The sequence below is a fragment of the Solenopsis invicta genome, chromosome 8, assembly GCF_016802725.1.
Source record: "Solenopsis invicta isolate M01_SB chromosome 8, UNIL_Sinv_3.0, whole genome shotgun sequence".
Lineage (NCBI taxonomy): Eukaryota > Metazoa > Arthropoda > Insecta > Hymenoptera > Formicidae > Solenopsis > Solenopsis invicta.
The window spans coordinates 17,027,094-17,039,944 of record NC_052671.1 but is presented as its reverse complement, the minus strand read 5'-3'; the positions used below and the strand labels follow the sequence as shown (position 1 = coordinate 17,039,944).

Sequence of the window (12,851 nt, the reverse complement as noted above, 5' to 3'; positions counted from 1 at the left end):
ATAACTTAATAATTTAATAATATAATTATATCATTTCTCTCGTCATTATATCAAATACATGATGTGCATGTAACTATTGCTATAATTTATTAATAATATTTCTATATACTTTTTGGAATAAATATAATTTTAAGTAGATAAACAAAAATTATGCTTAAGTATATTTAATTAAATATGTAATTTGCAATATAGAAACGTTTTTGTACAATGTAGACACTGGTGCGGCGGAAGTGAGGAAATTTTACCTTTTACTTATTGGTTCAAAGACAAGAATCAGGAAAAGTTCTATCGAGAGCAAAGGGATGAGCAATATCTTTGGTACGTTATGGCTTCCAATGTGGTTTACACAATGATGTTCCTCATCCAAATCGTCTATCTACCAAGGTGATTTACTATATTTGATACTTGAGCTAGTTCTTTCTCTTTCTTTGTCTCCGCGGGAGATTACTCTGTTATTGTAATAATATCTGTTACTTTATTCGTATCTTTATAAAATTAGATTACCCTCTTTTCCCAGCTAGCACATAGAATATCTTTTCATCTTTCACTAGGAAGATTAAACATTTGTAGAAATTTTTATTAAGGAGAAAGATATTCTGAAAATATTTTATTATATTTTTAAATGTATACTACAATATTTTACGTATACCTTAATAACATTCTTTAAAATTATTTCCACATATAAAATAAAATAATCTGTACATAATTTAATGCAATAATCATTATTTTTTATTTTACACGAAAATATGCTTGAGTAAGGTGCCTGAGCTTAATAAAACCGAATACAATAACTTTTATTCCCGTGCTTAATTATTTTAAAAATTATTTACAAAATAACATTCAGTTTTTATTATATTTTAATTTATTATTTATTATTTATTTCTTATTGTATTCATAAACATATAATAAAGCTTAATATCAGATTTAAAAATTTTTATTTATTTATTTACTATATTTATTTATTTAATATTTTATATGAAAGTTATATTTTATATGAAAGTTATATGTGTGTACTTGTGTGCGTGCGTGCAAAACAAAGATTTTATTCTCACTTGGTTTATTTCAATAACCCATTAAATAAAATTTTTATAAAATAAAGTAAATTAAGAGGATCTTATTTGGCTCAGATACGTTATCTGAAGTCACATTTGGAAAATATTCCACAAAACATACATAATAGTATTCATTAATGAATATTTAAAGTTAAATAACAGAGAAGATTCATATATATTTCTATAACAATATTAGAATATTCATTTAAAAATATTCGCACAGAAAAAATATAAAATATACAGAGACATAAATCATTTTTTCTCTATGCCTTGGCTGAGTATATTAACTACTTATTCTTTTAATATTCATAAAATAAGACTATTAAATTGTTAATGTTTATTTAATTACGTAACTTGTCTTTTATTTATATATTGAATTTCATTTTTACAAAACTTAAGTGAATAGAAAGTTTTGGTAATTAAATTATTGAATTATTAATGTCTTTTAACTATTGAACTCTTTAATGAGATATAAAAGCAAATATAATAAACATATAAAAGCAAAACTTGTTTAGAGTATGGCTCGCTTTTGTAATAATATTAAAATTAAATAAGTTAATAATATAAAAGCCGAAAACGAGTTAAATGTAAAAGCAATATATTTCTATTTAATATTAAAAAAATCCATTTTATCTTTTATTTTCACAGAAGCATTATAGTTTACGGCTGCTTTGCAGCTGGTTTAGCGTCCCTAATTATATTTGCTGCAATTTCTTGGTTCAGTGGAAAAATCGACTCGGAAAATACTGAAGAAACAACGAATCAAATCGCACTTAGCCGTGGTATTAGAATAACTGTGTATTTGATAACGGCAACATTAGCCATCGCATCATCAGTCATTAGTCTAGTCGAAGTTGATTACGTTGATGGATGCGATATTATACCAGTACGTATGTTTAAAATTATTTTATAAGTTACTTTATAAAAACTTATATAAAATTTGTGAAATTTTACACTAATTATATAAAACAGATCAAAGATGCAAATGCTTTTTGACAAATCGTTATTACATTACAAGTCTAAGTATTAGTATTCTAAATCTAGAAATTTAATTAAACAATAATACGATATCGTTATGACAAAATTAAAACACGAGACTAGAACGTCTATGTCAGTCACAGCGGTTCGTGATGCCAAATAATAATTTTTAATTTTTACAATTTCCAACTCAAACCGTGCTGCATATTCGTCGGACTTGAAACACGTTTATGAAGCTGGAATGTAATTTTAACATTAAAATACCTCCATGGTTAAAGTGGTAGGACGCCCCCGCAAGGAATTCGAGAGATCTAGGTTAGAATTTTGGCTGAGATGTTATTTTTCCGTAACAAAATAATTTATAGGTTTTCTGAAGAGGTAGGATATTATATGTATAATATATGCTTCTTATAACATTAATATTACTATTCATGTGTTTCAAATTTGGCGAATATGCGGCGCACAGTTTAAGTTGGAAATTATAAAAATTAAAAGTTATTATTTAACACCATAAACCGTTGTGATTGACATAGGCTTTCTAGCCTCGAAATTTAATTAATATTAATTAAAAATTAGAGACATAAAAGTATATAGATATAGAATAAATTAATCTTAATATGTTTATCGACATTATAGTGGGAAAATAATAAAATATTTAAACAATGTATTTGTTATTATTTACGATAAATTAAACTTATTTAGCGGTTACTTACATTAAAAAAAAAATATTTATCTTTACAAATTTGCTTTATAAATTTGTAAACAATTTTTTTATGTTGTTTAATGACTGAAAATTTTGAACAATTGTCTTAATTTTTTTCATTAATAAAATTTTATTAAAAAAATGTATATATTTACATGTCTATTGCGGTCACTTTTAATAAATTATTTTATACATATATTCCCCAGGTGTACATATATTCTCCAGTGATAGCATTAGTAGTTGGCTGGACGCATTTGAGGGTGGATTTCTTGCTGAAACTAACCGTGATGCTTCTATCCGTTGCCATAATACTCGTGATCTTCTCTCAAGCACCAGTAATCCAACTGTATTATGAAGACCCTGACGCCAAGTAAGTAAGGCGCTTTGAAAACTCAAATAACAATTTATAACGAATATTATAAATCGTAAACTCGGTCTCACGATGTTATGTCACGAACTATATTTTTGCAGGTTTTACGGCATCCATTATCTACTACAAGTGGGATATTTACTGATCGTAGTCAGTTTGATTCTTCACATTCTCGACAGACAAGTGGAATATACATCTAGGATGGATATTCTATGGAAGAGTAAACTGAGAGTTGAGCAAGACGAGGTAGAGACCATGAGAGGAATCAACAAGATTCTCTTAGAGAATATTCTTCCAGCGCATGTGGCTGATCACTTTTTAGCTACGAGAACTATGCAGGTCGGCTCTAAAAACGATTTAACTTTTAGAATTATTTTTCTTCCGCATTAAATGAACCAATTTATTAAAAATTGATAAATTAAATTTATATGGAATAACTTTTTAATAATGCCATAACTTTTTAATAAACAAACAGCTGAAACCTTTTAATTATTACTCATGGCGATGACCTTGACAATATATATTAAGATCAAGTTGATCGGAGCTAGATCCGCTATTGTTTATATTTATCAAACAAGATTTTCTGTTTAATATTTTTATTATCTTCAACTGCAGCTATTTTTTTTAATAATACAAACTTATATTGATGTTGAAATAAAATTTAATCATTTTCTTCTAACTTACAGGAACTCTATCATGAAAGATACAGTAGTATCGCTGTAATGTTTGCGTCAATTCCAAATTACAAGGAATTTTATGATGAAACCGATATAAACAAGCAAGGCCTCGAATGTCTGCGTCTACTTAATGAAATTATTTGTGATTTTGACAAGCTCTTACTTAAGCCAAAATTTTCGGGGATTGAGAAGATCAAGACAATAGGTAGTACCTACATGTTAGCATCCGGTCTGAGCCCAGGAAAAGAGGACAGTGATAGCAAAGTAAGATCATGAAATTAAACTGTAAAATTAAAATTTTGTATTTCATATAATTTCTTAAAACATATACATACATATATATATATATATATATATATATATATATATATATATATATGTACACAGGGTGAGCCATTTGAATCTATCACCCCAAATATTTCCGTTTCCTTGCATTTTACAAGAAAATGTTTCAAACAAATGTATGGTTTCAAGGGGATCATAAGATGGTGTCATTAATTTGACCTTGAATAGTTGCTTGAAGGTTACGTGAAGGACACCTCCAATTTTTTTAATGGGACTACCTACTTTTTATTACATATTCTTGTAGTTTATGTCGAGACCTTTCCAAAACACTATAAGAAAGGTTATTTTCGTTGAGTACTTTCTGAGTTGTGAGGCTTCAAAGTTACGTTGTACTGTAACTTTCAAGCGTCATAACTGGGAAAATCTTTAACAAAAATAAACTTATTTATAGTGTTTTGGAAAGCTCTAAAAATCGACTACAAAAAAATGCAATAAAAAAATATAGAATGTTAGGGAAGTACTGATACCCTTTAATTAGGGAACTACCGATACTCTAACATTGTATCTCTTATTGCATATTTTTGTAGTTTATTTCGAGTTTTTTTCAAAGCACTACAAAAAACTTTATTTTTGTTAAGTACTTTCCGAGTTGTGACGCTTAAAAGTTACAGTACACCGTAGCTTTCAAGACTCACAACTCAAAAAGTACTCAACGAAAATAAACTTTCTTGTAGTGTTTTGGAAAGGTCTCAAAATAAACTACAAGAATATGTAATAAAAAATAGGTAGTCCCATTAAAAAAATTGGAGGTGTCCTTCACGTGACCTTCAAGCAACTATTCAAGGTTAAATTAATAACACGATCTTATGACCCCCTTGAAACCATACAACTTTTGTCTGAAACATTTTCTTGTAAAATGCAAGAAAACGGAAATATTTGGGGTGATAGATTCAAATGACTCACCCTGTATATATATATATATATATATATATATATATATATATATATATATACTCTGTTTGTGAAAAAATTTTATAATAATTATTATTAGAACAATTGTCTTAATCTTTAAAATCTATTCAAATAAGTATTATAATATTTGTAACCATGCTTAAAATGATCTCACAGAGTAATGTCTTAATGAAGAAAATTATCGACATGGTATTTTATGTTATCTGCTTTATATATGCAGGATTTATTAAAGCAGCAAGATCATAATGTGATCGTACTCGTCGAATTTGCCATCGCGCTTATGACAATCCTGGATCAGATCAACAGGGATTCTTTTCAGAGGTTCAAATTGAGAATAGGTAAGAATGGAAGATTATTATATCGCGTTCTTGTAAAAAAATTGCAACACAAATCAAAACATTGTTAATTTTGTATTATGTTCTAAATGTGCTGATTATGTTCTAAATGTATCAGCTTTCAATCAAGTATAGTAATATAAGTTGAATTAAAAAAAAGAACAAAAAAAAATAAAACACAAGTTAAAAGAAATAAATAGTATTTGTTAGCAACTAATATAACATAATAAATCTATAATAAAATTAATGTTTATGTTATTTCTAGAAAATTAGAAATATGTGATTAGTTCTAAGTTAAACTCAATTTATACTGTCATAAATAATTAATTTCAAAATATGTAATTTTCTTTCTTCTCTTCTGAACAAGAACTATTTATGTCATTTTTTTACGATATAATAACGGGAAAAATAAAAATAATATATTAATAGCAATAAATTTCTTACAGTTTTTCGGAATAAAGGGGAATAGTAAATTCGAGATGCTTATAAACATCAAAATTATTAAATAGATTGAATGAGCAATTTAATAATTTTCGTGATATTGCATTTCTGAATACAATTAGAAAATAACATACTAAAAAAATCGCATTTAACCAGTAAAATAGAATAACTTTAACATCCTCTGAAAGGGACAATTGACAATTGTCTCTTTAACTCTATGAAAGAAATAAATGATCGAATACATATTTTTCACTACAGGTTTAAATCACGGTCCCGTGATAGCGGGCGTTGTAGGTGCCCAAAAGCCGCAATATGACATTTGGGGAAATACAGTGAACGTGGCTTCCAGGATGGACAGTTGCGGTGAGATGGGCAAGCTTCAAGTCACCGAGGACACTGCCAAGATCCTCATCGACGCCGGATATGAGCTTGTTTGTCGAGGACCGACGTACGTGAAGGGTAAAGGTACCCTCACCACGTATTTCGTTAAAACACCTTTCGACGATAAAGGGGACAGCTATTAGCACTGAATCACAGATCACTGAAACGTTTTAAATAATCAAACTTTATCTTGTGATCGACAAAGATTTTTTTTTCATAGTATTATCAAATCTTTATGAGTCTGAGTACCTTACAAAAAAACAAAGTACGAAAAGTTGCAGAAAATAGAATGGTAGAAGTCATCTAAACGGATGAAAAAGATGTATTATCAAAAACAAAGTATGGTTTCAAAATTTTAATAATCTACTTCTCTGTTAGTATAAAATATTTATTGATATTCACTCACATAAATAAAACCAGAACTTTAGGAGAAGACATGACATAAGAAAGTTACATTTTTTAATAAAATTTGTTAAAAAAACTGGGCTATATCAACGTAATCAATATAATAATAATTTCATTCTTTGTTACTGGTTATGTAATAAAGTCACTATAATCGACACTGTTTGCGATATAAATGAATTCAACTCTCGATGTTCTATTTGCATATAAAAGAAAGCAAAAAAAATAGCATAAATAACTATCATTTGTGAGAATTAAAAATGTCATATATCGAAGACAAGATAACGGATTTTGCATAAGTTTTTTACAAGGTACCCCAGAATTGTTGCAGAAAGATTTCTAACGCCGTCTTAATTCAACTTTTTACTTATAACAAATATTCATAATTAGTATACTTTTAAGGCTTCCATGGATATTCTCTTTAAGAATGCTTGTAAGAGGAATTTACGGATTGTCACCGTGTTTTAATCCATCATTAATACCAATATTTCGTGAACATTGCAGTTCACTTCATCAGGGTGAGAAGCAACGTCTGCCTAGTTTTTCCCCCTCCCCCAACATTTAATCAAAATTTAATGGATATATTATATAATAATGTTGTATTTATGCGCTTTATAAATCAATAATAAAAACATTTTGTAATTATTTATTTAGCTAAAAAAATTTTTCTGGGATGGCTGTGAGTGAGTTTTCCCTCTTCAAATATTAATAATAATCCATTTGAAAAACCAAATATACAGGATTTATGCGCCCTAATATTCAAATAATTTTGAATAATTTTGCTACAAAATTTCTTTAAAATGAAAAAAAATAATAAACCAATTGCATATGATAAATCTATACGACTTATACATATATGCTTTTAAATCATTAATGTTATATATTCCGGCTTCATGACTGTGTTTCAAGTCCGATGAATACTCGACGTGTAGCTTGAATAAGTTGGCAATTGTAAAAATTAAAAATTATTATTCGGCACTAGAATCACTGTGATTGACATAGACCTGCTTATTTTATGAATAATAAATCAATTCAAATTAACATCAAACATAAGATTAGCAGACTTATGTCTGTCGTAACAGTTCTTATTAGGGTGAGTCAAATGAAAACAAAACAGACTGTATAACGTAACGTATACAGTCTGTCTCGTTTTCATTTGACTCACCCTAATAGTACTTAATAATAATTTTTACAATCTCCAGCTTATTCAAACTGCGTCTCGCATATTTATCGAACTTGAAACAGTCATCAAGCCAGAATACGTAATATTGATGTTGAAAAGTATCTGTAAGATCCCACTTCTTTGTAAAATCTGTAAAGAATTTATTGCAGAAATAGGGTAGACCGAGGCAAATCGAATCATTATAAGTTTTGAGATTTTTATCATTAGTTTTTTATTTCATACCATCAGTTTTATCATGCTGGTTACGCGCACTCCCTCTGCAGCAGAAACAACAGAAAATTCTATATTGCGTGTAATTCAGGTGACGGTCAATTAGACGCTACAAATGCTTCGAAACATTTGATTAACTAATCAGGATAAAGAATTTTATAAATTGACCAATCAAAAAATACTTCAAAGCATTTGTAGAATCAACTTGATGCATCCTCAGCGTCAATCGATGATACAAGCGCAAAAATTTTGTCTCTCTACAAAATTACGATCCCAATTTTAAAAGTTTGTAACGAAAAACGTTTATGTAACATATTCCTACTGCTCATTGCAAGAAGCATCATCCCACGTCTCGATATTCGATAGTTGAATTGGTAGGACATCTACAATGTAGAAAAATCTAGAATTGAATCTTGACTGAGGTGTTATTTTTTCTCAACAAATTCTTTACAGCTTTTTTGGGGAGGAGGAATCTTATGCTTGTTCAGCATTAATATTATATACACTGACTTTATACATACATGCTACGGTTCACTTGACACTAAAAATAAGATTATCATAAAGCAACAGTTTCAAGTCCGACAAATATGCGGTGAACAGTTCGAATATGCTAGAGATTGTAAATTAATTATTATTCAACACTAAGAATTGCTGTGACTGATATAGGGCTGCCTATGTGCCTGTTAAATTATATTTGTTCTTAAATCGTTAAAAATTTCAAACTTACATTATTTAACTACAATATGTAAAATATATTTTTGGTTTATGCGCTACTATTTCCAAGTATTACTCTAATTTCGATTTTTGCGTTGCAACTCTTGAAAGGATCCTAAAATCATCCTATTTTATTAACATATTAAACGCAATAATTTTGTGACAACTTTTCGCAAGTATTACTTTTACAAATTTTGAAATTCTATTTTTAAATTAAGATTTTGAAATTCTATTTTAAAATTATGAATTAATACATGTCTGCAGTATGAAGACTCTTTATTCAGAGAACAAAAAATTTTTTTAATTCAAATTTTTTTATCATTTTCTTAGATGAATATGGCGTCTAAAGCTATCAAGTCATGACAGTGTATGCTTGATTTAAAAACTTTGCAGTACTCACCAAATTGGAGTCTCCAGACACGTAGATTACACGAAGAAACAACTTCAAGTTCTTAGAATTAGACTTAGACACTTAATTCAATGCAAAAAGTTTATACAAAAATTTATTCGTATGTGTGCATGTAATATTGATGTAGTAGTATGCAGTGATATATTGTTGTTTCGTAAATCTTACGTAATTGTATGTGTGTAAGTCGTTGTTCAATCGGAAAAATTCATGATTTTAATATTTCCAGACGATGCTAGCGTCCGTATTACCGACAAAAATATCATTTTGTTATTCTTTGTATTGATTTTACAGAAGTATAATTTATTTTACAAAATTAAAATATTCGTACTGATGTATACGGCTTTGATCTATTTTTTGTCAGAAAATAGGAAAAAAATGTTTAATTACAGATTTTTTTATTAATTTTACTCTTTAATATGGCGACCAAAATCATGAATTCACCGACATATTTATTTCGTAGAAAGGTTATACAAGTTAAATTATTTGTGCGTAATGAAGGCAGAGCTAGGTAGAATAAATGAATAAATAGTTAAATTGTTAGAATTAAATTTAGCAAGTCTAATTTAAGAGAATAGAATTTTTGACAAATTGTGTATATATGTACGTGAAATCTCGATGTAAGAGTCTGTTGATGTTTCGTAAATCGTATGTATATATTATAAATCGTAACGTGTGTAAGTGAAATTAACGATTCCAACATTGCTACAAAAGAGAAATCCTTTACGGAATGTAACGCAAAAATCAAAATTACTCAAATATTAGAGAGAATAAATAAAGCATAAATATAGCACATAATCTTGTGCGAGTTTTCGGAATGGGTTGTTATTATTACATGAAGAGAGGGGGCTCTCACGCTTCCCAAAAAAAAACTTTTTTTCTTGCTAATTTATAAAGTGCAGAAATAGCGCATTGTTATATAATATATTCATTGAATATTAGTTAAGTGGCGGGGGAGGGCACTTAGGCAGACATTGTAAAGCAACCTGATATTGAGTTGCTCCCCTGAATATTTGTAAGTATCGTTACAAAAAGTACCTGTCCAAGTAGATTATCTGTTTATACGTATACATATATTCTTAATAATATCTTGGCAGATGCGTTGTGACACGATTATTGAGTTTTAATAACTCGTGCTCATGGATTCACAAAAAAAGTAAATAAAGGCTCTAATAAATAGACACAGTAGAATTTCCTCTTACTGTCTGTGTTTTACATCCAATTGTCCTGCTGCAAATTTCCATAGGTATCCCATATGGTATCATTGCGGTCCCATGTAGGACCTATGAAAAAATGACCCAGGTGCCTTACATTCCAATGAGAAATGACCTACAGAATCGACGTCGAAACGATACCAATTTGATGATTTCAATGTCAAATCGATATCAATTCGACATCAATTTCATTATCATTTTTCACTTGGATGGGATCTACATGGGATTTTATGTAGGATCCTATATAGATTGTATAGGGCTAGGTTATTTTCCCATAGATCACGTATAGGAATATTCCTTTGGAATTCGCGGTAGGGCGCCTATTATAAGAGCTATTGTTGTGCTTTATAAAAATGAAAACCACAGACACAATAAATGGAACAAAACAAACACTTTATATATTTTTCTTATTAAAGCGATGCTGGAACGGTCTCTATACGATTATTTTTAGGACACTCCAATCATATAATTGACTTTACAGGTTATAAAATTCTTTTTTATAATTAAAATAGTGATAAACAATAAAAATGACATACAACAAAAACGACAATTTAATACAAAAAAACAAAAGTAGATTAAAAAATTACCATTTAATTGTGAGTTTTTGCAGTCGACTCATGACAACATACGCCCTATTTAAAAATTTTAGACTTTGCACGTATGAAACAAGTACATTCCGGTATGTGAATTAGATGAAAAAACAATATGGTGTTCGCAAAATGAACCTAGAAGCTTTAATATGAAAGAGAACTTAACAATTGTAAATTTGTGTGAAAAATTAGTATGAAAAGCAGTAATTAATTGTGTTGAGAGATCTTGCATTAGATAGCGCTGAAATCGAAGAGAAGAACAGATAATGTATTTATGCGTGCGTTTGACAACGAGAGCTAGCCTGCTCGTTTGGCCTTAGCGCTATTCATTTTATCCCTTGCACAAAACCGCGTGCCGCTCGACTTTCCGTTGAAGAAAAATTTATAATACCGACGTCAAGTGAGTTCAGCTGTGACTCCAGCATCGCTATTGTCTGTGCTTTTCAGTGTGTCTGACAAGGAAAGTACGCGAAGTGTTAATCGCGAATAAGTACGAATTATATATCGTTAGAAAGATCGTAACGAGTAGAGTTTAGCTGTGCAATATTTCGCTTGAATGATGCCTCTAGAGGGCGCTATACGCAATAGAAGTTAAAGTTATATAGCGTTTTATAAAAGTCCGAAAACGTTAAAATATCTCGAAAATGATCAATTATAGCGAAAAATATGTAAGAAACAAAGTAGAACTTAAAGTTTGCCTAATGGTAACAAAAGTTAACTTTGGATGAAGTTTTCAAATTTATATAAGAATCATCAAGTTAAATTTTTTTAATGGATCCCTCTATTTCTTTGCAAATTATTTTAACTAATGTCGAAACGTTTTTGAAACACTGATTACAAACATTTTTTCAATAAGAAATTTTTGAATTATGAATTCTTAAATGTAACAAGACATCGGCATATCATGTGTATGTGTGTTCACGCTTGCACATGGAAGCGGACCCCACTTGGCTTGTCACTTCCTCGGTATTTTTTGACTCCAAACCGCTTTCCATCCGCGCATTTTACAAAAATTACTACCCAGTAAACCAACACATAACTGTTACATAACTGAGGGAGCATATGAAAAGAACAATGTAATATATCACTGTTATGTGAATGAAATGTAAATATTATATAAATTTGAGAGCACTCTAAAAGAACAAAATTATATTTTTTTGTTACGTATATAACTCATAACATAATGTAACAATGTAATCTCGTAAAATATATGCAAACGATGAAAAAATTTTTTGCTTAATTTTTTGCTAAAAGATATGCTTAAGTTAACAAGTGAATTAAACATCTTTTGTGACTCTCCATATGAGTTTAATTATATTATAATTATGCAGCTATGTGTTGAGTGTTTTTCGATAAATAATGTTGGTACTGAAAATCTGTAGTTCATATATAGATTTTTAATACACAGAGAAAAATGTACGTGGTATTTGTGATTATAATTGCATAGTTGCAAAATTATGGTTAAAAGAACTATTTTTATAATTATTGTTAGTACAAACAATCTTATATGTATAGTTGTGTCAATTGTGAAAATATTTTACTCAAATTATGATAAACACAACTATTACTATAGTAAAATATCAAAATATGTATGAAAATTAAAATAACTATTTTCATATCGTTAACGCAACTACAATCATAGTGAATATAATTATTTTCTTAACCATGCAATTATAGTCACAAATATCACATACTTTTTTCTCTGCGTATAATAGTACACAAAACCGTCACTAGATGGTTGCTATGGCGTTCTATTTCTCGTAAAAAAAGAATCACATAAATGATATAAAAAGCAGAGTTTTATGAGATTTTTTACCGATGAGAATATCGTTGTTGTTATAGTAAAATCATTTATCTGATGAGTCTTCTTGAAAATGAAATCAAGTGGAAGATGTTTTAATTTATTAATGACTAAAACTAACATTTTTAAACTTCCAA

The 12,851-nt window shown here is 28.8% G+C and overlaps 1 protein-coding gene across 1 annotated transcript in view; it reads left to right on the top strand.

Moving 5' to 3' along the window:
- Positions 1-11,165, top strand: part of LOC105197184 (adenylate cyclase type 2) — a 43,392-nt gene extending 32,227 nt beyond the window's left edge. The window contains exons 12-18 of the mRNA XM_039452333.1: positions 214-384; positions 1,701-1,938; positions 2,940-3,103; positions 3,205-3,442; positions 3,790-4,044; positions 5,258-5,375; positions 6,072-11,165. Coding sequence (XP_039308267.1) covers positions 214-384; positions 1,701-1,938; positions 2,940-3,103; positions 3,205-3,442; positions 3,790-4,044; positions 5,258-5,375; positions 6,072-6,337 — 1,450 coding nt within the window. The 3' untranslated portion in view covers positions 6,338-11,165. The remainder of the gene's footprint in view (positions 1-213; positions 385-1,700; positions 1,939-2,939; positions 3,104-3,204; positions 3,443-3,789; positions 4,045-5,257; positions 5,376-6,071) is intronic.
- Positions 11,166-12,851: the final 1,686 nt, after the last annotated feature.